The sequence below is a fragment of the Chanos chanos genome, chromosome 1 (assembly GCF_902362185.1).
Source record: "Chanos chanos chromosome 1, fChaCha1.1, whole genome shotgun sequence".
Lineage (NCBI taxonomy): Eukaryota > Metazoa > Chordata > Actinopteri > Gonorynchiformes > Chanidae > Chanos > Chanos chanos.
This window is the reverse complement of record NC_044495.1, coordinates 17,382,862-17,409,542: the sequence shown is the minus strand read 5'-3', so window position 1 is coordinate 17,409,542 and position 26,681 is coordinate 17,382,862. Positions and strand designations below refer to the sequence as shown.

The window sequence follows — 26,681 nt, the reverse complement described above, 5'->3', positions numbered from 1 at the left end:
AGAATTGTTCCTTGACATCATCCACTGATGATGAAAGTTTTTTTGCAGTTGATCTCAGACGTTTCAGTAGTGCACTTGCCTCAGACTGAACAGACTCCAGGTTTACCCTAAAGGTTAACAAAAGTTGAATTTCTATATCATTTTTATTCAAATGCACATATCCAAAATATGTGTATGTTTCAATTAACATAAAACATGTAGCAAACTCAATATAAACATTTATTCTATACTTTGTATTACACCATTGCTCAAGTGGATTTAGACTTGTTAGTAATGAGGTTAAAAAAAAAAGAGAGAGAGAGAGACTTCACCTTTCCAACAAAACCCAATTTTGCCTAAAATTTGGCCATAGATATGTTTTAAAGAGAAATACAATAGGTTTTTAGTTTAACTTACCCTGCAGCATCCTCACAGGCCTTTATCTCATCAGGAAGACCAAGCAGCTCTGGGTGACTTTGTTCTGCCTCCTAGAACCACAAGTTTTATCCATTTGTCTTGGTTATCAAAACATGGCTGTTTGGTACAAAGTAATAGATAATATGACAAATAATGAGCAACATCTGCTGCCTCAAAAAAGTTAACCAAAGAAGTTTTTAAACTACTGGAAAACAACCAAGTGTTTGTCCTCCTGTTGTTAACTCATGACCAAGGTACCTCCCTCATACTATTCCCTTCTCCCATTTCACAGCAGGTCACACACTGAATGACTGTACCTCTAGAATGTGGTGAAGAAGAGTTATGCGACTCTTGTTGGCTTTTGTCTCAGTAAGCTTGAGCAGAGAGCTGATTTTGAAACCTTCGGCATTTCCTGTGTGACTTCCCTGACAAACAGAAGCAACATCACATGCGATAGCTCATCATTAAATGAGTCCAAGTTTGAATCATTTCACCACTTTATCTGTTTAACAAGCCCAGAACAAAAGAACTCCAGGCCATGAAAAGACAGAAAAAAAAGAAAACCATCACATTTGGTGTTTTATCTGTATTAATGACAAGTTTGGAGTAACAAACATTTCTGTCGTTGATTATCCATAGTTAAATAGTCACAATTATACAGTAGAGCTAAAACAGCTGAAGTTACAAAAAAAGGAGAACGCTACAGGAACCAGTTAAATCAGTTAAACAAACACATTGTCCTGCTATGATAATGTGCAACATGCTTACATAGTTGAGGAAGTTTCCGACATCAAGGATGAGTCTGCAAAAACTTGGCAACAGAGTGCTTGTCTGGAGACCTGAGGAAGTCACAAACAAAACAAATGTACACTCAACGCAGTAGACCAAGCTATAGCTGCCTCTTGTTCTATTCACAAATATATTGAATATAAGATTCGTTGCAGGAAAGGCCTGCATAAAATGGAAGATGTATGCGTGGTGCAGGTAATTAATCCTGGGCCAACAAGTTCTAGCATGTGAGATCTTAGATAGAAGTGGTACTCTCTAACACACACATTGCTATATTTACTACCTGTGCTAGCCATAATTATAGGTAACCACGTCTGTTCAACATTGATTAGCCATATCTCTGTACACACAGCATATAAAAGACAGCCAGAAAAGAAACTGGGAAAAAAATCTGTATCTTTTGTTGTCCTCATATACTCTAGTGTTTCTACCATTTTAGCCAATGGACATGGATACTGACTGGGAGTAGAGACAGTGGAAAAATATTCATTGTAACAGCAACCACTCAAGATGAGGATTTATCTTACTCTCACAAGCCACCTCCACCAGCTGTACTTTGGGCTTCAACACCTCCATCACAGAGGCAGTCTCCTCACATAGCAACATGCACTCAATCCTTAGCTGGTAACTATGGAAAGAGTAAGACGCAGCATGGAGTAGTGAGTAACCGAGAGCCTGAGTGAGAGCCACTCACCACTTTTGAGTATGTGCTCTGAAAGCTCAAATTAATTTCTAGTAGAACTACTTGATACCTGAATCCACTGAACTAGCAAGGTTATATTTCATTTGTACAACTCTTTTGTACAATATACAGTAACACTCATATGTGCATTAGAGCAATATTAAATAATGTTTAAAAACTATTAACCATTTGAAAAACGGAATAATTACCACGGTACAGCCAGAAGTAAGATGTAAAACTGGTCAACATTTGCTAGTTTGTCTCTGTCTCCTTGGTAGGACTTCAGGTTATCGATCTGTATGAAGACAAACACCAAAGGTAATCAGCTGTGTTTATCAGACATTTTTCTGCAGGGTGACTACCATTAGCCTTAAGAATAGAAGCCTTAAGTATAGCCAACGAAAACAAAATTCCCTCTAAATTTTCAAAACAGCCAAAGCAAATGTATTATAAATCAGTGTGAGGGTGAGCTCTTGTGTCACAGTAGTAAGCTATGACTAGATCCACTGCAACACCTCTCTTCTTGGGCCTGCAGAGATGAGCAGTGACTGATCCATTGCCTCAGACCTTTTGTTTGCCCACTTGTTAGGGTGCCTTGATTCCTTAAACAAAGGTCAGTGGTCCAAGTCTATCTTGGGGTAAATCTAATGTGCTGCATCCCACACAACTGATCCCTTTACCTTGCCTGCTAAGGCACTGGATTCCATATCCCTCAAAGGTGCTTCGAATCTGGTTTGGGGCCGATCTGTTTCAACTGTCACCAATGTCATGTACACCACAACTCAAGTGGTCTAATTGATAACTTAGACACATCTACTTGTCTGCCGACAAGCTCTCATAACGTTGAACAACATGAAATGTGAGTTTCTGCAAAACCTAATGCAAACTTTTCTGCTTTAAAATCGCAGCTCAATGGAAACCTTCCCACAAGACAGCAATTAGACCACTCATGAATCAAAATCATATGTTGAAAAAAAATTAGTTCAAATTATTAAAAAATGTATCATTTTGAGGGTGTATTTATAGATATCCTGAAATTCCTGGGAGGAGCAACATGGTTTTCAAGCCACAGGTTCCTGATTTCTGCCTATCATCAGCATCTGACTATTAACAGTGTGACTCATGTGTGCTTTTCTGTTCCTCATTTGTGAATAACCTCATGTTTTTCTGGAAGCAGTTTCATGAGTTGTTTCAGCACTTCCACATCAAACTTGGAGCGATCCCCATTCTGCACCATGGCAACGAAGTCTTCATTAGAACTAGATGAGGAGAGAGTTGAAACATTAATAAGAATGTATGATTCCTTAAGATTTTACTTCATTGCATTTTTGTTCAGAATGTGTTTTTTTTTTTTTGTAAAAAATGCATTAGGTTTTCAAGTGATAATGTCATTCACTAAAGAGGCTTTTGAGAGGAATTTACCTCCAAAAAATAAAAACAGACTAGCACGTATGAGTGCTTAAGTCTCGAAAGCATAACAGTTATGGAAAGGAAAAGACCATTTTGTGAAATGTTAAAAAATATTTTCACCCTTTTGCTCCACATTTTGGAAACTCCAATTACCCACTTTCCCCCAAGCACGATATATCATGCTTGGAGGAGAGCACCCACAACTACACAGTAGCCTAACTGTTAGTGACCACTTTCAAGCACCGAGTGGGAGAGGAGCCCAATGGGTACAACAGTACTATGCTGTGGGACACTGAGTGGAAACTAACAAAGAATTTCACCTCAGCTCTCCAATTTAACCTATGTATTGTCAAGGTCTTCCTCCTACACATACTTAAGTCAGTCATAAACTGATCTTTGCCTTGATGACAAAGCAACTGTATTTTCATCATTTACCAGTCCCAAGTTAATGCATTTTTTCTATAAACATTGATCTGCAAAATGTATGCAGTATATGTTTGGCTGACATTCTGATTGTTTTAATCTGCAACTGGGCTTTATTTACATGGTATGAAAATGTGTCATCTAGCCACTTAATTATGTCAGTGAAAATATTTGTGGTGTCATTATCAGTTCTCTGTTGGGGTGTGGTTGATTCACAGTGAATTTAACAGTTCTTGGGAAAGTATGGGTGTGAATTTCGCATATCTTGGAATGACAAACTACAGAAATAATGCATATACATTAAACTGATTCTGAATATGAATCTAGTTAAATGCAGTCAAAGCCCCTGTCTAAGAATATCATTCACAGAAGGAAAATTAGACATGTCTTTGAACTACCACATTGCCAGCCATTTTCATGCCACACCTACTTCAAAGTCACCAGACTAATCCTTATTTTAAGGTCAGTTCAATGTGTGTGATAGTAGACAAGGTTTTGTCCAATAATACTGAAGTACCACGGTCAGTGTGAATATCATAAACAGTTAAACACAAATGTTGGGAGATAACAATATCAGTCATTTAAGACACTGTTGGTTCATAAATAGATGTACAGCTTACAATCTTGACAGAACTAATACAGCAAGCTACTTAACTTAAAAACACAAGGCTTACCACTTGAACTGCTTCAAGAATATGTTCAGATTAAGATTTTTCTTTGGATCAATAAAGGAGATCTAAGATATGGGAAGGAAAGAGGACAACTTGTATTGCTTGTGAGTTATAACAAAATCTCTCTCTCTCTCTCTCTCTCTCTCTGACACACACACACATGAATGAAGCAGGATGTATGATTGTTTTAGAATCTACCCTACAATCACGAACTATTCCAGGTTGACACACAGAAAGCTTACCTATTGATGACATTACTAATTAATTCAGGAATCAATTGTGGATGCTGTTCTCTCTCTCTCTCTCTCTCTCTCTCTCTCTCTCACCCACACACACACACACACATGCACAAATACCTCTTTAGGTTCCTTCTTGACTGGAGCAGCCTGTCCCTTATCTTTTGGTTCTGCCACTGGGAGGCAGAAGAGCTGCTCTATGCTGGTATAATCAGGCTGCAAAGAATCCTCAGCCTGCAACGAGTGCCACATAGAATGACCATCTGTGACAAGAAAACACATGTATTACTATAGAGAGCTGTAAAAACACAGAACAATACATACATAACCAACTCTGTTGTTAGTTAAATGGACCAAATAGATTTAAAAAGCCAGGGGGGTGAAACTGAGAATCTGGATCTTGTCTTGCCTCCAGCACGGGTTCCATGATTTTTGTCAGAAATGAGAGAATGCTGCATTTACAGTGGACAAATCGCACATGCTCAAAGCATATATAATGTATGATGTGCTTAATGTGAAATTTTCTCTCATCTTGCATCTATATACAAATAAAAAGAGTTTCAAAACAACATTCCCCAGGAGTGAAACTTGGGGCTGAAGAAGACTAACTGAAGTAAACAAATGGATACCACTGCACATAAAAATTGCAAAAAAAAAGTCATCCTTCCCATATAAAGGCCGATTTTAAATGCCTGTGAATATCTGTGCTGTTAGATGAAGTATTTAAGTTCATAAACATGCTGTGATGATTACTTTATATAAACATAGGTGGTTTACCATTTTATTATTGAATCTGCATGAGCAGACTTTAATTAAATCTATGTATAGTTTCACACTAAATATCTGTAAAGAAACAGAAAATCTTTTAGTCAAATCTAACGAAAAATTACCCTGATCTCACGGTTATTTCTGAATATCTAGTTTCTGCATTTACAGAGCATACCACCGATTGTAGCAAACTCCTTTAGTAGTGGCTTTTAAACCAGTTATCTCCATCTTTCTTACCAGTAACCACTCTGGAGTTCAACTTCTGCCAGTTCAGTTTCTTCATCCTCTGTGAGGGACAGCGGCCTGCTTTAGGTGTCATAACGCAGGCCCTTCCCAGAGGCTGAGTACTGTGAGCCACTATAATGTCCATTCCTGGTGGGGGTGGTGGGCAGGGCGGGAGTCCAGAACTTCCTGGGAGAGGTGGTGGTGGTGGAGGGCCACCTGTGCTGGGCAAGGGAGGGGGTGGTGGAGGTCCTCCAGCACCGACTCCAGGTAGAGGTGGAGGTGGAGGAGGAGGCCCTCCAGAGCCCACTCCAGGTAGAGGAGGTGGTGGAGGTGGAGGAGGAAGTCCTCCAGAGCCAGCTCCAGGTAGAGGTGGTGGTGGAGGTGGAGGAGGAAGTCCTCCAGAGCCAGCTCCAGGTAGAGGTGGTGGTGGAGGTGGAGATCCTCCAACCACAGGTGCTGGCAAAGGTGGTGGTGGAGGAGGCGGGGGTAGTCCATTCCCCAGAGGAGTGGGAGGAGGAGGAGCTGCTGTGGGTAAAGCGGGTGAATGTGGAGAAAGGTTATTGCTGCTTGGTGGTGCTTGGCTGGTCAGGGGACATTTGCTGACTTTGTTGTCTTGATGTGCGGTGCCTAAATCTGTTTGGATGGCTTTGTCCACACTGCATGGTGGATGGCCATCTACAGCATAGTGGCCACTTCTAGGTTCTTTGAAGAACATAAGTCGTTGCATTATCTTCTCACAGGAGTCTGTCTGGGCTGGAAAGAACACAACACATTTATCTCAAAAGAAAGGCAAGTTTGACCATGAAAACTTAGGCTATGTTCACACAGTCAGTCCAAATCCGATTTATGTGCATATCCAATTGGAATCTGATCATATGTAGCAGAACTGAATAGGCAAAAATCACACGAGATCCGATTTTTACAAATCCGTTTCAAACCACATTCATATGTGGTTTGAAATCTGATTCCAATCGCATTTTTGCAAATTTGTTTAGGTCTGACTGCCCTTATCGGATTTCAGGTGTTTTCTTTTTACGTTTGTGACTTTTGGCGGCACATTGAAACATGCTAGTTTGGTGGCATAGGGAGCCATTGTTGAGCGATTGTAGATCGTTGGACAGTGATACCAGCGGAGACGGCTGCATGAAACAAAGCGGCAAGCCTCCTCCGTCTCTGACACCATTATTTGTTATAAATTGCCAGGTTGCAAATAAGCAGACCCATTTCATTACCCTCCACTTAGTTTGTTTATATCAACTACTTCTACTTTCGGGCACAATGTCATTACTATAGCAACCAATGTGGATAAGACCGAATCTGAGGATAGCCACCCGGACACACAGATCGGATCTGATCACCTGCAATATATAATGCGAACAGTCAGTCAGGAAGATCGGATTATGATCGGATATGCAAAAAATTGGATTTGGACTGACAGTGTGAACCTAGCTTTAGAGCCATGTAAAATGATAATGAAAAATTTAAACTTTGAACCAAAAATCATTGCTCTATTGTTCGAAATCTATACAACAAATAATCCACAAAATGATCATTCATGATTCACATTTTCACTTGAACTGAAAGCACAGCATGTAAAATGTGCATAATGATTTTAAAACGTTTTTAAAAATATGAGTAATGAATCAATCTGCAATGTCCTGAATTGTACTACCATAGATCGTATACACATGTCACAGAGCGGCAATGAACTGGTGCAATGCAAGGACTCACCATCCTGAGACAACATGATAGCACGGTTAACAAGAGTTTCCAGGGCCTGCCAAACATTCCCTCTTTCTGAATCCAACAGCAACAGAGCCTGCAGGATAGACAGCAGCTGCAGTGATGCAGGGGAGGAGCTCACCTACAAGAGGCAGAGGAGAGTTAAGCTACAACCATATACAAGAGGTGCTGTAGCTACTCTTTGGAAACTGGACAGAAGGTAACGGAGGCTGGATTCGTACATTCAAAGATTACTACCAGTTTGTTTAGTTTGGTTTGTTTTAAATTAATGGAAGCGTCTCTTGTGATGTTTTTAACGTTGTATGAAGTTACAAAGCTTCATTAGCAGCGGCCACGTGACTGCCAATTTGACGCGTAGGTCTGGAATTATAATTACGATGGCGCTTTTGAAAGGTCATCGCAGCTTCGAAGTAAGAGCGTCTCTCCTCTACATTTTAGCGATTTAACAGAATTAAAAATCATTAGCTGGATATATTCCTTCATGCATTTCTAAATTTTAGGCTGAGCTCCTACATGGCCTTTACAGTTTATACGCTGTCATGTGGACCACCAAGTAAACTGACCTGTCAGAATTCGTACACTGCTAAACAGTTTCCGTGTAAAGTCTTGATGCCACACAGAGACCACGGGCTCTCAGTTAGTTCCTCTAAAGCTTAGTCAAAGGTATTCCTACCGCCCTTTAGACCATGGGAGTAACCTTCAATTTCCGCTCAGAAGTGGCTTTCGCACAGTCCGTGTAGCTACTAGAGTGGACAACAGAATAGGCTTGATAAGCAGGACTCACTTTGTTAAACAGCATATTGAACACCTCCTGATGGCAGTTCATGTCGATGCCTCCATAAACCCTTAACAGCTCCTCCTCATCCTCTGCCATAGCCTCTTCAAACGTCTCACACTGGATTAATAAATCCAGATCCTCCTGCTCCCTATTATACACACACGAAAAAACGAAAAAAGAAAGAAATCAGACGTGTATGAGCAATATGGAGAAAAATTACTTGTAGCCTGATATTATTGCATTATTAACGGCGCTTTATTCTCGGAAACCTTACCTCAAAGTCGGTAATACATCAAGCACATGAAGCCCTACGAGATCAAATAAAAAAAAAAAAAATCAGCAAAGAATCATTTGAGAAGTTTTAAAGACATTTGCTAGCTTGCACGCGTCATCAGGCCACCATTTTGTGAAAACATAGGTGAGTACAATTAGGACCGAGGTCCAATTACATGGTTTGTTCAGTGAATATGTTGCTCGTTTTTGAATTACAAGTTGAAAAACGACGTTTTTTTTTTTTAAATTTTTTGAAACATTTTAACAGTTGCAAAACACATCCGCGGCCGAAATAAAACATACTTTATTTGCCGAAATACCTAATGTAAAGACAAAATTTTTAAAAAGTATTCACATGGTGTAGTTCCAATAATGTGGTGCTGAGCTATTACAGAAAACTATAATTTTACGGTTTTACAGAAAAACAAGAGACCAAGTCCGTGTAGTGTAGGATATATATATAGAGAGAGAGATTTAAATATACTTTTTACAATTGCCCAATGTGTATGTTACATAGCTTCTACTGAACCGTTTAGTCTCAAGTTATGTGGCTAACTGAGGAGACTAATCCAGACACGAGAGTTTTATTCATTGAATTTTTCTATGAGTATTTATTATACATGGCACCTGCTACACTACATAGAGTTTATTTCATAAAAACCTCTTTAAACAGGGCTCACCTTAAACATACTTGAATTGTGATTATTCATGACTGGCTGCAGCAAGCATGCAGGTAACTGGTTTAATAAATACAAAGTGGTTGCCTAACATTTGACAGTTTGCCCATCACATGGTGATTTATCAGCTCACTCTGCAAATGACCCCAGAGAGGGCTTATTCATAGCATCAGTCCATTAGTGCTTAAGAGGGATCCCTCTGTCATGAGGACCTAGGGATATGACGACCATATGACTTTGAGCAGAAGACACAAATATCTCAAGGCGATCTATAAAAAAAGATTACTTTGTCTATTATTGCTAAAGAAAAGATGATGCAGTCTCTCTCTCTCTCTCTCTCTCTCTCTCACACACACACACACACACACACACACATTCCCTTACAACTATTCATGGGAGTCCTTGCTGAAATTAATCTATAGCCTGACTGATTCCCTCACTTGTTTGAGAACTGTCTCTCCCATCAGATGTAACTGTTCTTGCTTTCATGACAAACCTTTCCATTTTAACAGCGTTTAACAGCCAGTATGCATTGATAATGGAACAAACACATCACAAATAATTTTGCACAAGAATGCCATCTAATGGTAAAAATGGAAGACACAGTTTAGATATGTAGTATGAGGATGAATGTGTTAATGAAATGAAATGAAATGAAATGTGAATGTAAATGTTGTCGTTATTATACAGATTAACCTGTGTGTTCTTCCCTCTGCTAAAATCACAAATAATAAATAACTTTATTTTTATGCTTCAATGAGAACGGGTGTGGGGTCACAGACTTTGATATGTATTATAGTAACTGGTTGTTCTTCTGTCCTCTATGATAAAGTAATGAAAATTGTTTTGTTTTTTTTTCATTCTCTGTGACAAAGTTCTCTAAAATTGTACATGAAGTTAACAGCTCCAGGATTTGGAATATAGTGTCTGCACATACCTATGAACTCCTTGCGAATTTTGTCACGCTTTCGAAGGTCGCTGGTGCCAAAAATGATGGCGTTGATGACACTAAGAAGAGTGACCATATAGGGTACATTATCTGTGGCTTGCAACTCATTCATGATAACACTGAATCGGTACTGCTGCATTTTCACTCCCTTTAAGGACAAAAAAAAAATATAAATCAGTTTGTGTCTTGAAGTGCAGGTCATGTATGCTTATTAAAGGCAAAAGTTCTAAAAATACGGTGTGTTCTCCAAAAGGCGAGTTATAGCATCAAAACACATTTCTATCTCCTGAGGTGGCAGACTATCTTCATCAGTTATTTCTCAAAGGTTACATACATGCCAACTACACTATTAACCTTAAAAATACACTGAGGCCTAAAATGGATGCCACATCACCTAAAGTAATGCAAACATGGTGAATCTATGCTTGACCACCTGAATCAAAATCCCAAAAGCTTTAATTGGGTATAAAAAATATCATATGTTTCTACAGTTATTAGATCCAGCATCCAAAGGCAGTAGGAAATTTCACAAATTTTAGAGCTAATTGGATATATTCTCAGTTTCAGTTTGACCACGAACACTAATTTTAAGTTACCCATTCCGAGTATAATTTGCCCTTTTCTGTTGTACTCTCTTTTGTTTTCATTGTGTATGTACTAATTTTTTTTACATGGATTTATGGCTGTTACAGACCCTTTATAAATTGATTCAACTGACTCTTAATTCCAACCATTCCTTTTTTTGTTCATCACCAGCTCTCTACTTTAAAACATAGTTTTGAATAGTGTTTGAATAAAACAGCACATGCACTTTCAATTGTCTTTTACAATTTTAAGTTGTGCACTTTGACTAATTTGACAGACATGATACACCTTACATGATAAAAAAAAAAAAAATCAGAAAAAAGCCAGAATCAGAAAAAAAGGAAAAAAAATTGCATTCGGTTATATTTAATATTGACATCGATTTATCAAAGTTTAAGTATTGATGATGTGTGATTCTTCTGGTTACAGCCATCCAAACATTAAAATAAAGTTCAAGCAACTGTTTAACATTTTTTCATGAACAGAATTTTTCAGTGTGTGGTACTATCCATTTTTATAGATTTAACAGGATATGCCAAAGAATATAATCAACTCTCTACATAGTTAGGCTGCACTTCAGTGCCACCAACTGAAACACATCCTCGTGAAGTGCATGACAGGTTTGACACTTGCCTTATAGTGATCCAAGGCATCCAGGGCTAATCTGTGTCCATCTGAGGAGAACATGCTTAAAGCAGCCAGTAGATCAAACACTTGCTTCTTTACCATAGTATTGGAAGTATCCAAAGCTGAAAAAGAGCAGGCCAACAAACATGACAGTTTTTTAATTTTGCCATGTGCCCTGTTTTTCATGTCGCTCTGCCGTTCTGACTGATTTTGATTTTTTAGAAGGATTCATTGCTATCACTATTTAGGACACGTAATTTGAACTTTGTACTCAGGAGGAAAAACAGCTTCACTTCTGATAAGGATGGATGCAGAGCTGGGCCATTACGACATAAAGATTTTACTCCCAGTATTCAAACTCTATAAACACTTCTGCCCAGCACTCAGTGGGAATACTCAAAGTGCCACGTTTAGTAACAGTACTGACAATGGCAATTAAATTGCTTATGCAGAAAAATAGAATGCACAAGTAATAGCAGTTCTTCTACACTGAGATGGTTCTTAATATGCCTCACACCTTGAGAGAGTTTGCGAACATAACCCTCATTCTCCATGATGTAGTGGATCCCTGTCGATGAGTTCATGACTGCACGGACACAGTTGACACAGGTAAGCTGAAGCAGGGCATCCGCTATTCGTGAGCAGCCCCGTCCAGACAGCCTGTCCAAGGCCTCTAGGAGGAGATCCAGCCCAGAAAGTTCTAGAAACTGTACCATCCATGTCTGATCGCTGTTCTCCAGCCGCCTCTTCAGGCCTGAATAGTTGACTACGGTGGGTACCTGAAGTAGCCTGATACATAGCTCTGGGTCAGCGTTCTCCAGGTTGGCCTCTTGCGAAACGTCTGCATCCTGTGAGGAGCCAAGGCGACCCCGTATGGCTGCCCACTTCTTCTGGATGCCATCTGATTTAACTGACATTACAGTCCAGAAAGTAGGTGATCTGGAGGGGGCAAAGAGAACAAAAGTGAATTCTTCTGTAAAGTTCAAGGCCATTAAGCAATTTCAGCTACATCTGTTATACAACATTTTGCATATCTGACATGAAAAACTGTACTGTGATTAAGGCTTTATGTTTTGAGAGAAGCTACCGATTCAAGCTCTATTTCTCGTACGTCACCCCTGTCAGACAGGGCATGTGCAATTTAGTCATTTACCCAAACCTATCTCCTTAAATAATCAAACTTTTGATTTGATCCAGATCTAGTTGTTGAGTTTAGGAAACAACTGCTCAGGTTGCACAGTTTAATATTAATGGAAAGCTGTGTGGAGTTTGCTCTCCTCGTGTCTGCATGGGTTTCCTCCAGGAGCTCCAGTTTCCTCCCAGTCCAGAGATGTGCAGGTTAGGCGAACTGGAGACACTAAGTTGCCCCTAGGTATAAATGTGTTTGTCTGTGTGTCTGCTCTGCGATGGACTGGCAACCTGTGCCCCACCTTTCACCGTATGAGCGCTGGGATAGGCCCCAAGAACCCCCGCAACCCTCATTAGGATACACGGCTTTGAAAATGAGTGAGTGAGCTTTTTTCTCTATTATAGCAATACTTTTGTCCCTTACAATTTATAATAAAACTTGGAATACTTACCTTCATAAGCTTTATCCCATCACAAAATATTCACATAGGTTATTGTTCTAAATGGTAAAAGAAGAGGTCCCTATAGGAGTTTCTGCCTTGTAGGTACTCTACTTAATAATGCCTCTTGTGGGTGTTACACAGGCTTTCAACCTTTCAAAGTCCATTACTTCAAAAGATTTATAATCTACAAAATACCCATGTTTAACCCTAAACACTTTGTTTTCAGCATGAATAACTGTCTGCTAGATTTCATCCCCACATGGTTCTGCCTGTGTTCTAAAATATAGAGAGAAAACAGGGACACAAAACAGATCTATGAGACTGCTACCATAGAATTCTACCAGACTGGCCTTGATAGCCCTCTGGTTATTAGAAAGAAAGCACTGCCTTTGTCCACACCCGGCCAGCTGTGACACTTTGTCCACATCTTTGTCCACACCCACTGCCTTTGTCCAGCCCAGCCAGCCGTGGCACTATGGACCAACTACTGACAGCAAATGTGCCTCAGCTGGGATTGAAACCCAGAATCTCAGACATAAGGTGCAACTATGTAACTTTTGATCAATTTTACCATCAGCAATCCACTTCTCTACCACTTTTGCTGAAGGTCAGGTTAATACTCGCTGCAGGAATTTAAGAAAGAAAATAGTCAGAAGAGGGAGTATAAACTTATTCAAGGTTTCAGTCAGCCTAAAGAGCAAACTCTTAGCAGGCCTTGTCAAACAAATCATGCCCTCATTCAGTCAAATGGTGTCTAAGTGGTGTATGCAACAGGCTTACGCAATCAGGGCCAGTCACGTGAGCAAACAAGACAACCAGCAGTCTATAAGTCTTCAGTGACTAAACGCAATGCTTACAAAAAAACAAAGCATGACATGGTACAACAAAACAAACAAACAAAAAAAAAAACAATGAAAGGAAGAAAAGAAATGAAATGAAACAAAAAGAAAAGAAATGAAAAGAAACAATAAGAAAAGAAAAACAGACAAAACAGGCCGCACTCAGAGTCTGGTATGGTGACTACATAACTAAAACTGAATGTGTGCATCACTCACTCAGCTCTTGTACTCAACATTACTAAACATAAAAAACAACTATGTTCTGTTGAAAATACAGGAAAACCAGGCCTCTATCACACAAGCCCATACTCAGAGGAAATGACAGTGCTGCACATTTCAGGAGAGCCAAGAGATAAGTCAGCATTCCTCTTGCATGAGCTCTGCCAGTCACTCAGATTAAATCCAACATGAATGGACACTGATACACTGTCAGCTCAGCAAAACAAACAAACAAACAAAAAAGAAAACCAGGAACATTTCTCGCTCACATTTCTCCATGCCTGGTTTGCAGCATTTTAGTGTTTAACCATGCACCTAGGGGTGTAACGGTACGCAAAAGTCACTGTTAGGTTAATACCTCGGTTTTGAAGTCACAGTTTGATACGGTTTCGGTATGGTACTCTGTTCATGTCTTTCTTCAAAATGTTCCTTTTGCTCTAGGAACAGGACCTGGTCTCAGTCATCAAGTGTTTACTACTTTTGTGTAACTGAGAGGGTTGAAACAGGATGAGCAAATTACATATAGAATTACTGAGGCAAAATCTGGTGTACATTATGTTAACGGACATATAAAAGGTTTCAGACTGCACTCCTGATGTCGGTTACTTCTGCCCTAAACAATATGTTCATATACTTTTAAATCTTCACTTTTTCAAATATACCTGCTCACCAAATTCCTCTCAGGAACCATACTATGGAGCAAATGGGGGAGGGCCATAGCTTTGTCCATAGCCATCACTGTCTAAACAATGCAAACCGGTAAGACCCAGTACTGATGAGATATGTTAAACCCTTGTTCTGTTGTAAAATAATTAAATCAATACAAGCTAATGGTGATCGGAGAGAGTTTGGTCCAGACAAAAGTACCTCTATTTAAATAGATAATGGCCCTATTGTTAATTTTAAAAACAAACAAAATCTCATTTCATTTCACAGAGGAACTCTCTGTTTCTCTTTTTCATTTATTTATTTATTTATTTTTAGTGAAATTTTCAATCCATTTGAACAGACTTTACATAACTGAGTGCTTGCTACGCCCACACTATGTGCAAAAGCGTAGCAGACAATACCTCTCAGATAAACAACATGCCAAGTCCCCCCCTCTGGTGCATGCTATTTAGTAGTAGAATGACAGGTTTGTCTGTCTGGTATGTCTATGTGTTATCGCAGTTGTCTTTACACGCGTCCACTTTATCATCACTTAAAAAAAAAGCATTGACCTTTCAAATTAATTCAACCAAAAGCGTCTGCTTTTAAATGGTCCTGTCTGAGTATGTCAATGAGAAAGGCTTTCTACTCTAAAGTCAAATGGTTCTGAACAGGAAGGAAAGAAATTCCTAACAAAGGAAACATGCTGTCATTACATAACGTTGCATTGTTTCCTTTTTTTTGTCTTGTGTTGCAGTGTCACACTCTGGGTGTGATACTGCGTCTGTGTCCATGCGACTCAGAGGTCTTGTTTGGTGTGTTATATGTTAACAAATTAGACTGCATTACTGTTTGTGTTTGTGTGAACGTTATCTTATTTTAGCTATATTCAATAACATTGGATCAAAAGGCAGTCTACATGTAACTGAAGACTTCACTTTCAAATTACTACACCGTCAGCAATTTCTTCACATGTCTCGTCCAGTCCAAGTCACCACACCCTACCCTGAATAAAAACAGGGTGATCACTGTGATTTTTCTGCCAACAAAGCAATTCATTTTAAGTAATAGGCAGGCCTTGAAAAAAAGAACAAAAAAAAAGAGTTCAGTAAACTCAAAGACCCTGCTGCAAATGCATTTTTGTGCAAACTTTATGCCTAATTTTATTACTTGTAAGTAGGTGATATAAATGTTCTCTTTATGTGGGATGTATACTAAATTGTTGCAGGGTTCGATGAGGTCTAGTCACAATTTGCACTGAGCTAACAACGCTACCAGACAGCGAACACAGTTCTAAACAGACGGAGAACCTATCATTACTCATCTAAATACAGTAACGTGCTCAATAAAAATGGAGTTCTAACATGCAATACTGCTCAGTAAGATTACTGTGTATGCATGATGATTCACTATAGAGCATTTTAAACACTGCAGAATTCTTCTCTAAGAGTCCAAATGTTCACGTAAAACCTCGGTTGTAATGTTGTCTATTCAAAAAGTGCTTTCTTATTTACCATGACAAAATCCATTGCTGGCCAACATAACATGTCAAAACTGCACTGCAGGTAACTAGAAATTCAAGTAAAGTGTGATTTCTAATGTGGAGCCAATTAAGTCATATCACATTACAGTGCTTAAACTTACCAGTAGCTTGTTTCATATCAATGTGTACAATTATGCAGATGCAGATCTATCCATGCGGATAATGCACATTTAGAGTCCCAAATTCAAACACGGATCAAGTCTGTCACACAGTCAATTCATTCACCAAGCTCTTTGAATATCAATCCAATGCCAAATTAGGTTAATGCATCCAACATGGATCTAGTGGTAGCGAACAGAGGAAAAAAACAAATTACAGTTACAGACAGAGCAATTTAAATTGCTGTTGCTATCATTACTCACTAAACGCAAAAATGGACTAAAGTGGAGAAAAACGCTTCTTCTTCTTCTATATGATGGTCATAGCTGGTGAAGGAGTTGAAATGATATATACAGCTAGGGAGGCATACAAAACTCTTACACTGACTGAACCACACAACCAGATGCTGCAGGAAATACTGGATGCCCTCAGGTAGTACTGCTGTCCAGGGCAGAACACTGCGTTACAAAGAAAGCAGTTCTATATCTGATGTAGTTGTAATCAACAAATTTCTGTGCACGTAAAATCTGATATTATCTGAACCAGACATGTATTTGACGCATTTGCTTTCACAGCACTGACATTTCATGAGTAAACTAAAAAAGCCTCCCATACAAGTCCTACAACCTACTCAGAGAGAACGTGACATTTTTAATTGGGCAAAGTAAAGTTCATGTTGTAAGACCAGTCAAAAGCACAAAGGAAGTTTAATAAAGACAATCTTGTAAAATTGCTGGATAGGTACCTGATGAGCTGCACATCATAAGTATTTGAGGTATAGGCTTACAATGCCTTTTTTGGGGTACTACCCTTTTTTGGAAACCATGAATGGGGATGAACCAAAGGACTGAGCATGTATACTGGATATACTTATCTACAGATACTCGTACATATACCATTACCTATCTACAACTTTAGGCACAAAAGAATGAGCTATCATTAATGGGAATGTATTCAATTATAGTTGATGAGAGAGAGTATGTGAATTGTTGAAAATGATCAGTTGCAACAAAGCTTACACTGCTTCACTTTGATATTTCACCCAGATAAAACGGACGTTTTTGTAGCCATGACGTATCAAAGCATTGTATACTCTGCATAACCCTTACCTGAGACCCTGATCTCTCTGTACCCACACCAGACCTTAAAAGTAATAAGATAAGAGTTTGATGGACGGTAATGTAACTTGGACTGGAACTGGCTTTTAAAACATTAAAACTGAGCTCTTAATTCATGCACACAAACTGTGAGTGCATCAGCAGAAGACAGGAGAAAGATGCTTAAGTGGAAAACCTTTTCATTCCAGCAATGAAATTCATGGTCGATTTTTAATGTGTGTGGCTGTCTTGCAACTACCATTAATGGACTATTCTTGGAGTTCTTGTTAATACCACTGCAATCCCTCACAAAGTCAAGCAAGTACCATTCACACAATAGCACACAATTTTCCTTTTCAGGATGTGGCCATAAGTACAAATTTTAGCAAAGCAGCAATCCTATAAATAACTCAACATGACCTGTGAACCCCTGATAACCCCTTCGCTCTCCCCACCAATTTTATCCAAAGAGATGCTACTCCTTGTCTTTATTCAGAAAAGTTACAATTTAGTAAAAGTGTCAAATGATGTTGCGAACTGATGAATTCACAGCATCACTTGATGAACTGTTCCTTTATATCCCTTGCAACAAAGTAGCAGGAGATACTAACCAGAAGTACACGTCAGTGGGCTGATAGCACAGTTAGTTGCTGTAATTAAAAGTGTGTGTTTGGTGGAGCATTCTAGGCAGAAGCCATGAGCTGAAGGGCAAAATTATCCAGGTTCAGTTCAAATGGTTGTGTGGCAGACCCATTAACATGTAAGTAACACCACCTTTTCCCAGTAAAGAATGCGCAACCAAGGGTTAAAACATATAAAGAGCAACAAACATTGTGTATCTAAGGAAATATCCTCTCAGATTTGTTTTTCTCATCACTTGAATGTGCAACTTGGATACATGAGGTAACTAAAGATGCTTTAACAAGAAATTTTCATTTACTTGCATTTCCTCTCACTCACATCATTTTGGGACCTTCCTATATGCTTCGAGTTTAAATCACAATCACAATTTCATGAAAATCAGTTTGTGACTGCAACACAAATATTTAAGCCTTTCATGGTAAAGCATGCCATGCCAACTTGTATTACTGAAGTGTAACACCAGCAACCTATCTCTCAAACTAATAACCCATCCGCTGTCTCCTGGAAATTACTTCTAGAGACGTAGCTTCTGTAATGCTGAAGTGGATGAACTATAGCATACTCAACTTCTATCCGCCCAATACTTGGCCAGCACATTTTTCACATTTTATCATCGGCTGACGGAGCAGACGCAATGTAGACCGCTCAGTGTTTGACATAACAACTTATTTACTGGCTCCATCTCCTTAAGCATCTGATCAATGATCTCGGAGGGGCAGACTGTGTGCCTTTTTGAATTTTATATCGCTTTATTAGGGGCGAAACTGACATAAATCCCAAATAGAAAAACGGGGTTATCTTTCACAACAAATATATTTAAGACGTAGGTCATTTCTTAGGTTGCAGGCAGTCGATACTAAGCAAATTCTCAATCACACGAAATTAGCCAGAATTTGAGGGGCGATTTTCAGCGACAAAATCCTCATAAATTCTTCAAGTTCCCTGTAACGCAAGCCCTCATCAATATGGCGAAAATGCCATGGAGAACCCACGTAGGATACGGCTCTTGTCCAGTCCATTTCATCAAATGTATTAAAGCGCTCCTACTGCCACGTTGCAGGACAGTTAAAATAAGTGGTGATTTGGAGAATGACTAAAAACAGATTTAAGTTAGAAAAAAAGACAGAATGCCTTAATTTTCAACACTTACCGCTATAGTCTTGTGAAATGTCTTGGGATACGGCGTGGATCCTATCCTCTTTTCTTGTTGCCAACTTCACAGCTATAAGGAGTCGCACTATTTCAAAACGTAGGGAATGAATCAAGGATCACATTATCACACATACTTGGATTTATATACGAGATGGAAAGGGTAACTCCTCCCTCTGACGAGCCCCGCCTAGCTGTGATGGTCATTAGGTAACACATTTATGATCTGTCAGAACGTGTATTTGTGTGATCAAAAGGACTGTTAGCGATTATCGTGTATTATATCATCATATATCTGTGCGTTCTCTCTCTCTCTCTCTCTCTCTCTCTCTCTCTCTCTCTCTCTCTCTCTCTCTCTCTTTCTCTCTCTCAATCTTAAGAGCATTCTTAATGGAAATTAAGTGCAGTTTTATCCTGTATGAGTCTAAATCCTTAACTGAGCTTGGGGTGAAAAGTTATTCATTGATTCTAATGAAACACATGTTTGTCATGCGATTAAAAAAACTGTCATCATGGAGCTATTCTGAGGAAATGTTCTTTGTCCTTGTCTTTTCCTCCTTTAGTTCTCCAGGGAAACCTGATGAGTTTCCATTTTATATCAGAGTACAGAGTTCAGATTATTCAAGTATATTGCCTCTACACACACCAGTCCCCTCAGAGGATGTGAAAATGTGGATGAGAAAACAGTGGATGTGAATGTGAAAGCAGTAACTCAATTATGTCTGTACTGATATCCCACCGAATTCTCTGTGTGGTGAAGGGTCAGGGGTTAGTGATGGGTCACAAAGCAAACTATATTTACAAATATATTGTAACATGTACAAGTTTAGTAAAAGAAAATTAGAAATGTAATAAGTGACACATTGTTACTACATTTAAATTATTGGAAAGCTTACAGGTTTTATTTACATAACTAATTTGTCATGCCTCACCACAGTTACATGCAGAAGTGTAAAGCAAGAAAATTAATCACCTCCTTTGCAGCATTGGCTAAGCAGCAGCAAAATACAGTCACGAGGGAAACATTAGGAACGTGACATGACACATGACAGACAAGGTCTTTTCCCATTATATCAAGGGTTTTTTTTTCATTCTGTCTCATTTTCATCAGGACTCAGGCGTAACTGCCAACAGAAACACGTCACACTCAAGCATTGTTACATCTCTCATCTCTTTTATGAGTACAAAATGTTTGATTATACAGAAACCAACACTGTGTGTGATTTAACAGATAGCCATTATCAAGAAATAAAAAATCTCTCTTTTTTCAGTTTTAGGATTATCGGGTAAGATTAAGCATGACATCCATATGCAGGTTAGCAGGATAAAGCAACAAATAGTCGTGAAAATGTGGATGAGAAGAAAGCAGATGTGGATGTGGAAGCAGCAACCTAGTTACACTCATACTGATATCACTCAGAATTCCCTGTGTGGTGAAGGATCACGTATTAATGACCTCAAACATAAATGTCACATGGGAACCGCAGAGGGGAAGGTAACACTTTACAGTCACTCATTAGTAGTCTTACCAATAGCATGTACTAACTATGTGTACATGTATGTTTCAACACATACAAATGTTAGTAAAAGAAAGTTAATACATTGTGTAATGTGTGTGGTTTTTTTTTTAATTCAGAAGTTTTGTAACAAATGATTTCTTGTAAGATTCAAATGAAAATTTTTTGTATCACTACAAATATTTAGTTAATATTTCATAAAGCTGTTTTACAAAATGGTGACAATAGCTGCTTTAATCCCTTTATTGCACATTTAAGTATTTGGAGGGGAGTCCAGGGAAATAGCATGTGGAAAGAGAACACTTGCAAGTGAACAGAAGCTATGACTGTCTTTACATGCATCAGAGGACATACACAAGTCCTCACCCTCCTTGCTTGGGAAATGATGATCTTACTGGTTCCAGTGGGGCACTCTACAGTAGAATCCTCACATGCAGATAGGTGATTTATAGTCCTCACTCTGAGTACTGCCATTGGGCTTGTTAAATCAGGGATGCTGCAACATGCCAATCTTGTTTGCCCCCAAATCTGTCACGATTTGTTTGCATTTTTAAGTGTCTGTTTCTTCTATTCTAGACTCAATGTTTCTTTCATGAGTCTTGTGATGTTAGTTGGGTACACTTTATCACAAGTAGGAAATTACAAAGTGTTACATTGTTACCACATCTAGATTAGTGGAAAGGTTACAGGTTTGATTTGCATTACTACTTTGTCATGTGTAACTCCAATTATATATAGAAGGGTAAAGCAAGAAAAAAAATAACTGAGGAACCCATTGTCATGAGTTTTCTCTTGATTTCAAGTGTAAAGCAAGAAAAAAATCATTAAGGAACTCATTTTTCATCAGGAGTCAGATGTAACTGCCAGCACAAACACACCCACTCAAAGCAGCATCACATCTTTCATCTCATTTATGAGTACAAAATGGTTGAGTGTACAGTTTGTGATTTAACGGATGATTTTATTTCATGTCTGTTCCAGTAAATTAAAAATCCCCCTTTTTTCCCCCCAGTTTTAGCATTACCGGGCAAGACTAAGCATGATATCAATATGAAGGATCAAGCAACAAAAAACTGAAGAACTGCCAAGTTCAAAACCACATTCACGCTCACAGACATGTCTGCCCACCTGCCCGCTAACTCATTTGAACTTTCACAAATGCATGCACACACACATAAGACAAAATACCAGCTTTCTCTGTTAATGCCTGCCCTAGCTGGTTATCCCATGAGTCAGAACAGAGCAATCACAACTCATGGACTGGGAACCCTGCCATCTTAGATGCTGCCAAGGAACCTGAAAGGAGCCAGGGTAGCTATTTTACATATGCTTTTGGACTTACATGTTTATTCTTATCCTATCACAAATAGAATACCATAAATCATGTATTGTCACACTTCCATTTCCATCTCCATGGCTTCCTGTCTGACCAGTCAGATCCTAGTTGTCAGCTCATTAGACACCTGTTATTTGTTCATCAGCTCATTAGCCAATCATCTGATCATCATGCACATCTCTCTCTGGCTCATTTACTCATCAGTCCTCAATGTGCAAGTCCTTTTAGTTCTCCTTTGTCACTGGTGAAGTCTTTCACATAAGTGCATTTAACTGTGTGGTCCATGGTTCTGGTTAGCCTGTTTTGTTCCTGTTCTCCCCTTACCTTATTCTTATTCTTACCCTTGTTTTTGTCAGCCTCCCCAGCTCCTGTTAGCTACGCTGGCCCTTGTATTCTCCCTGCTCTTGGTTAGCCTCTCTGTCCCTGGTTATCTCCTCTAATACTGTGTACCCTAGCCTGATGTCTGATCTCTGATTTTGTGTTTAGTCTGTAGTAGCCTGTCTGCCATGCACTAAACTCCTGTTTCTGACCCTGACATAAGATAGAATTTCAACCTTTGCTCGAAGGGGTTGCAGCTGTACTCAATCATTGTTTGTTTTTTCCTACAGAGAATGACACACAGGATGACATATGCTTTATGGTGAGCCTCATAATCACAACTACTTAGTATTGTTGTGTCATTACTATGTGTGCTGTCCGGCAGTGGGGATCCATTTAAATCTAAACAAAACAAACAAACAAACAAAAAAAAAAACAGTAGCAACCCCAGGAATAAGGTGGAGACAGAAATACCAGACAGTAGAATGCCATAATTGACCAATCAGAATCGCGTAATAAATTGTCAATAACATGTAGAATCAAAACACTGTAACTTTTTTTAGAGATACTCAGTAATCAATGGAGTGTGATCAGCATTTCTGTGGATTATAAGTGATAGATAATAGAATGTAGATCAACAAACTGTCTGTTTGCCTTGAGAAGCAGGGGTGGAAAAAGTAAAAGTAGAAGTATTCTCTCTTAAAAAAAAAAGTACTCTAAGTAGAGTTAAACTGACAATTGTTTTTGTAAATTGTAAATCAGTGACTATTTTACTCTTACTTAAGTATTTCTCAGGAGGGATACTTTAACTCTACTTAGAATACTTTTTTATTTGCAAGAGTACTTCTGCCTTTACTTTTTCCACCCCTGTTGAGAAATATTACCTCACAAATTAACCACTGCTAATTTGACTGAATGTTGGCACAAATATTTTGACCACATTTTGGAAGATACTCAGTTTACTTGAAATAGTAAAAGTGCCAACAAAACTATAAAAGTTACATGATCTATTACTGAGTTATAATTTCTGAACAGATACTGGTTAAGCAAACATAAAAAATCAGTTTGTTGAACCAGAGTCTGAGGATACAGTGCAGAATACCTCTTTTTTTTAAATCCACTGTGAGCAGTTGAGCAGTTTTGAAAAAATGTGTGACTAAGATAGGAGGTGGATACACGTGGTGTATTTATTGCTGCAGTGGGACTGAAGCTTGTCCTGTTCGTTATCTTGACACTCTAGAATAAACCACATTGCTGTTAAGCTAAGACAAAAGAACGTTAGGCTATTGCTAGTGTGCAGGGTGCACAGCCAAACCGATCGACAGTGTTTAATACCAACTTTAATATATGTCAGCTTCAGTATGGTCTTGAGATGTAATTGAAAATATATCGGGGCACACTGATTCATTCGACTCCTAATTCATTTCAGTGGATACTGCTTAATAGCGTAGTGTACATTTTAAAATATCTGACACAGACATCTCACCTCCTGACCAAAGAGTACATACATTCACATATCTAGTTTATGTTGTTCAGACTGTGATGTATACAAATGGCTAACCTGTAGTGTGTCTTGGCTTTAGTGTTGCCACTCTGTGTATATTGATTTTTATATATATATATATAAACATTGAACTGAACATGAAGATTAATCTCTCGCAGCAAAAGTAATTAGGTCAGTTTTGGGTGCACGGACCTTCAGCTTTATAATGTTGATTATGGTGCACCAATTGTACCATTGTGATCTACAACCTGACTGTGATGTTTCCTTGGCAGATGTTTTAGTTCCACTAGGCGTGGCTCAATAGTTTGCAATTGACTCAATGCTGAGTAACCACTTCACCTTGAAATGATCTGAGAAATGTTATTTTTCGTGTATGTGAGGCAAAGTGCGTAAGCTACAGCATATAAAGGAAATGAAAAGAGAGGGGAGAAGCTGAGAAAGGTGCTCTATGGTCAGGTGAACAGGCAGTGACATTTAGCTGAGCGAGGTAATTGAGCCATTTCTACAGACTGCTGTAGTTACTCATATTCACCTCAAATGATGGAAAGCTGGATGGGGTTAAAGCACAATCTTACAATGAAAAAGTAGATTTGACAGGCGGAGTTCACAGTTTAAATTAAGCTTTAAATTTCCACTTCCCTCACTAACTGTTTGTTCATTGTTGAAACCCATTTACATATTTGTTAAATGTGCAAGAAAATCTCATAGACCCTTAATAAATATCTGAAAAAATTCAGATACATATTAGATATGAAAACCTTTCCACACATGTATTTTTTTATTTACTTATTTTCTTACACACTCATTTACTTACTTACTTACTTACTTATTTACTTACTTACATATTTATTGCTGATGCAATGCCTACAAATAGACATTTTTATGTTAAAAAACATTTGACAAATTTCCTTACATAAAGCATAATAGTTTAAATCCAGGCGAGGACACTGCTCAGTCATTTTGCACTGTGGGTTCTCCTCAGTGTGTCTGACGTGGGACTGCCTCAAGCATGTATACATCATGATTGTGACGTTCGGAATCTGACATTAATGCGCAAGCAGTAAAAGTCATAGGGTTATTTTGCCTTATCATATTCATTTTCAGGTTATGGTCAATAGCAAGAGGGTGGATGCCTATAATAAATCCATAGACTCGTGCCTGCCAACACTCTCTGTGACGTCAGAGATGTTATCATAGACATACAATGCAAATGTTTAGAGATACAATCCATTTGAAAACACTGACAACCAGAAGGAATTATTTTATAGTATAAAGAACTCTCTGAACCAAAGCATACTACCTTAGAAAAAAAATGATATAGAACCATTTTGAAATTATGATTTGTCCTCTAGGGGGGAAAATGTTCAGAAGAGCTTGGTAGGTGCATTATGAGTTAAAAATGCAAAGTCTGCCCCCTGTGACAATTTGAATTTCTGCCTGCACTCATCGCCAAGTGGCTCATTCCTGTTTTGAATCAGAATGTATGTAGTTTTAAATGTTATTGTTTGAAACTTCTGAAGTTTGTTTGTTTGCTTGTTTATTTTCTTTTTTTAAGACCTGAATTTTGGTCAGCACAATTTTCAGGATCTAAAACTTAAAAATTAAAATTCAGAATTGAGAACTATACATATTGTACACCTTTATTAACATTTACTGAAATGGCCATTAACAGGTTCAAATTTGCTGAAGTACACACCCCTATTACTTCACAACAGAAGCTTTTCAGATTCACATTAATTTTAGAGTAAAATAGATTTGAAGACTGTTATTTTGAATTATCTCCGATTGCTGCATGAACCGGAAGTGTTTGTGCATTTCCCAAGACAACACTGTGGAGGGAGATACTTCAAGTGTTGCAAACGTTTCTTACATCAATCAAAATTAAATAGAACGAAAAGATGTCGTCCACAAAAGAGCTTTTACAGATGGATTTGTATGCATTGCTCGGGATTGAAGAGACAGCTTCAGAAAAGGAGGTAGGTCATGTAGAGACACCTGTCACTGAAGTTGCCCGGTTAGTCAGCCAGCTAACTTTGCTAACTTACTTACGTTAGTTGAACGTCCCCACGTTGTAACTAGTTCATGAGTAGCAAGCTGTTTATTAGAATTTAAACAACTGTGCTGGTAATACCTTCTGGTAATATGGTTCTAGCTACGTATCGTCAGTTAGACTGTGTAGATTTCTATGACATATACCATTAGGATCTAGTGCTCTCAATCACTTTTGCTTTTCGGATCTGTTGATGTTGATGATGATATTACCATCTGTGGCTTCTGTAAAATTGTTCTCAGTGGGCAAAGCAGGGGTGTCATGCTTATATTCCACAGAACAACGAGCTTACTCTCATATTGTTCCCATTCTCGAAGAATGTTATTGTCAAACATATTGTAATGCAGTGAGAGCTTTAATTTCTTAGTAGACAATTCCTTCCCCAGGAAACCTGCTGATGCTAAAAAAAAAAAAACTATTCGTATTGCTGTTAAAAAACAGCGCTATAGCTTTCAAACACTGGGGAGGGATGTGGTTTCCTCATGCTGATATACTAGAGCCACACAGTACGGTACTGTGCTGTGTAACAAACATAGAAGGCAATTTTGTAACCACGCGTAGGTACTGCTGTTGTTTCATACAGTCTTTTTTGTTTCTCTGGTACAGATCAAAAAAGCATACAGGCAGAAAGCCCTGACCTGTCACCCAGACAAGAATCCAGACAATCCACAGGCCGGTGAGTCTACAAGATGTTGAGTGATTAATAAACATGTGTCAAGGCCATAATCGGTGATACTGAACTTGTTTTGATCTTGGAATGTGAACAGAAACTCATTAGAGACAGATTTTTGTTCCCACCCCAATAGAGAAATTTTTCATGAAAGCATATTGTTTAAGGCAGGGGAATCTGCCAACAGATCCTCAACATTCAGACAGCTGCTCATAGTTTACACATGTCCTCCACAACAGTGTACACT

General features: G+C 38.6%; 2 protein-coding genes across 2 annotated transcripts in view; one reads left to right on the top strand and one right to left on the bottom strand.

The window, feature by feature from the left end:
- Nucleotides 1-8,391: 8,391 nt before the first annotated feature.
- Nucleotides 8,392-19,074, bottom strand: inf2 (inverted formin 2). Its single transcript, XM_030777641.1, has 5 exons — nucleotides 19,041-19,074; nucleotides 11,750-12,171; nucleotides 11,235-11,354; nucleotides 10,009-10,164; nucleotides 8,392-8,429 (listed from the first exon to the last, which is right to left on the bottom strand). Exons 2-5 carry the CDS (start codon nucleotides 12,147-12,149, stop codon nucleotides 8,392-8,394), a joined length of 714 nt encoding a protein of 237 aa, XP_030633501.1. The 5' UTR covers nucleotides 12,150-12,171; nucleotides 19,041-19,074.
- A 6,522-nt stretch (nucleotides 19,075-25,596) lies between these two features.
- dnajc17 (DnaJ (Hsp40) homolog, subfamily C, member 17) overlaps nucleotides 25,597-26,681 on the top strand; it is a 34,185-nt gene continuing 33,100 nt past the window's right edge. The window contains exons 1-2 of the mRNA XM_030783788.1: nucleotides 25,597-25,690; nucleotides 26,371-26,440. Coding sequence (XP_030639648.1) covers nucleotides 25,613-25,690; nucleotides 26,371-26,440 — 148 coding nt within the window. The 5' untranslated portion in view covers nucleotides 25,597-25,612. The remainder of the gene's footprint in view (nucleotides 25,691-26,370; nucleotides 26,441-26,681) is intronic.

What these genes read in the sequence shown, in the direction of transcription:
- inf2 (XM_030777641.1), bottom strand. Translation starts at nt 12,149, where the DNA reads ATGTCAGTTAAATCAGATGGCATCCAGAAGAAGTGGGCAGCCATACGG. An exon ending in CTTGGATCACTATAAGGCAA is followed by an intron (nt 10,165 to 11,234) that starts GTGTCAAACCTG and finishes CCTTAAAGGGAG; the next exon opens with TGAAAATGCAGCAGTACCGA. An exon ending in AATTCGCAAGGAGTTCATAG is followed by an intron (nt 8,430 to 10,008) that starts GTATGTGCAGAC and finishes TTGATCTCGTAG; the next exon opens with GGCTTCATGTGCTTGATGTA.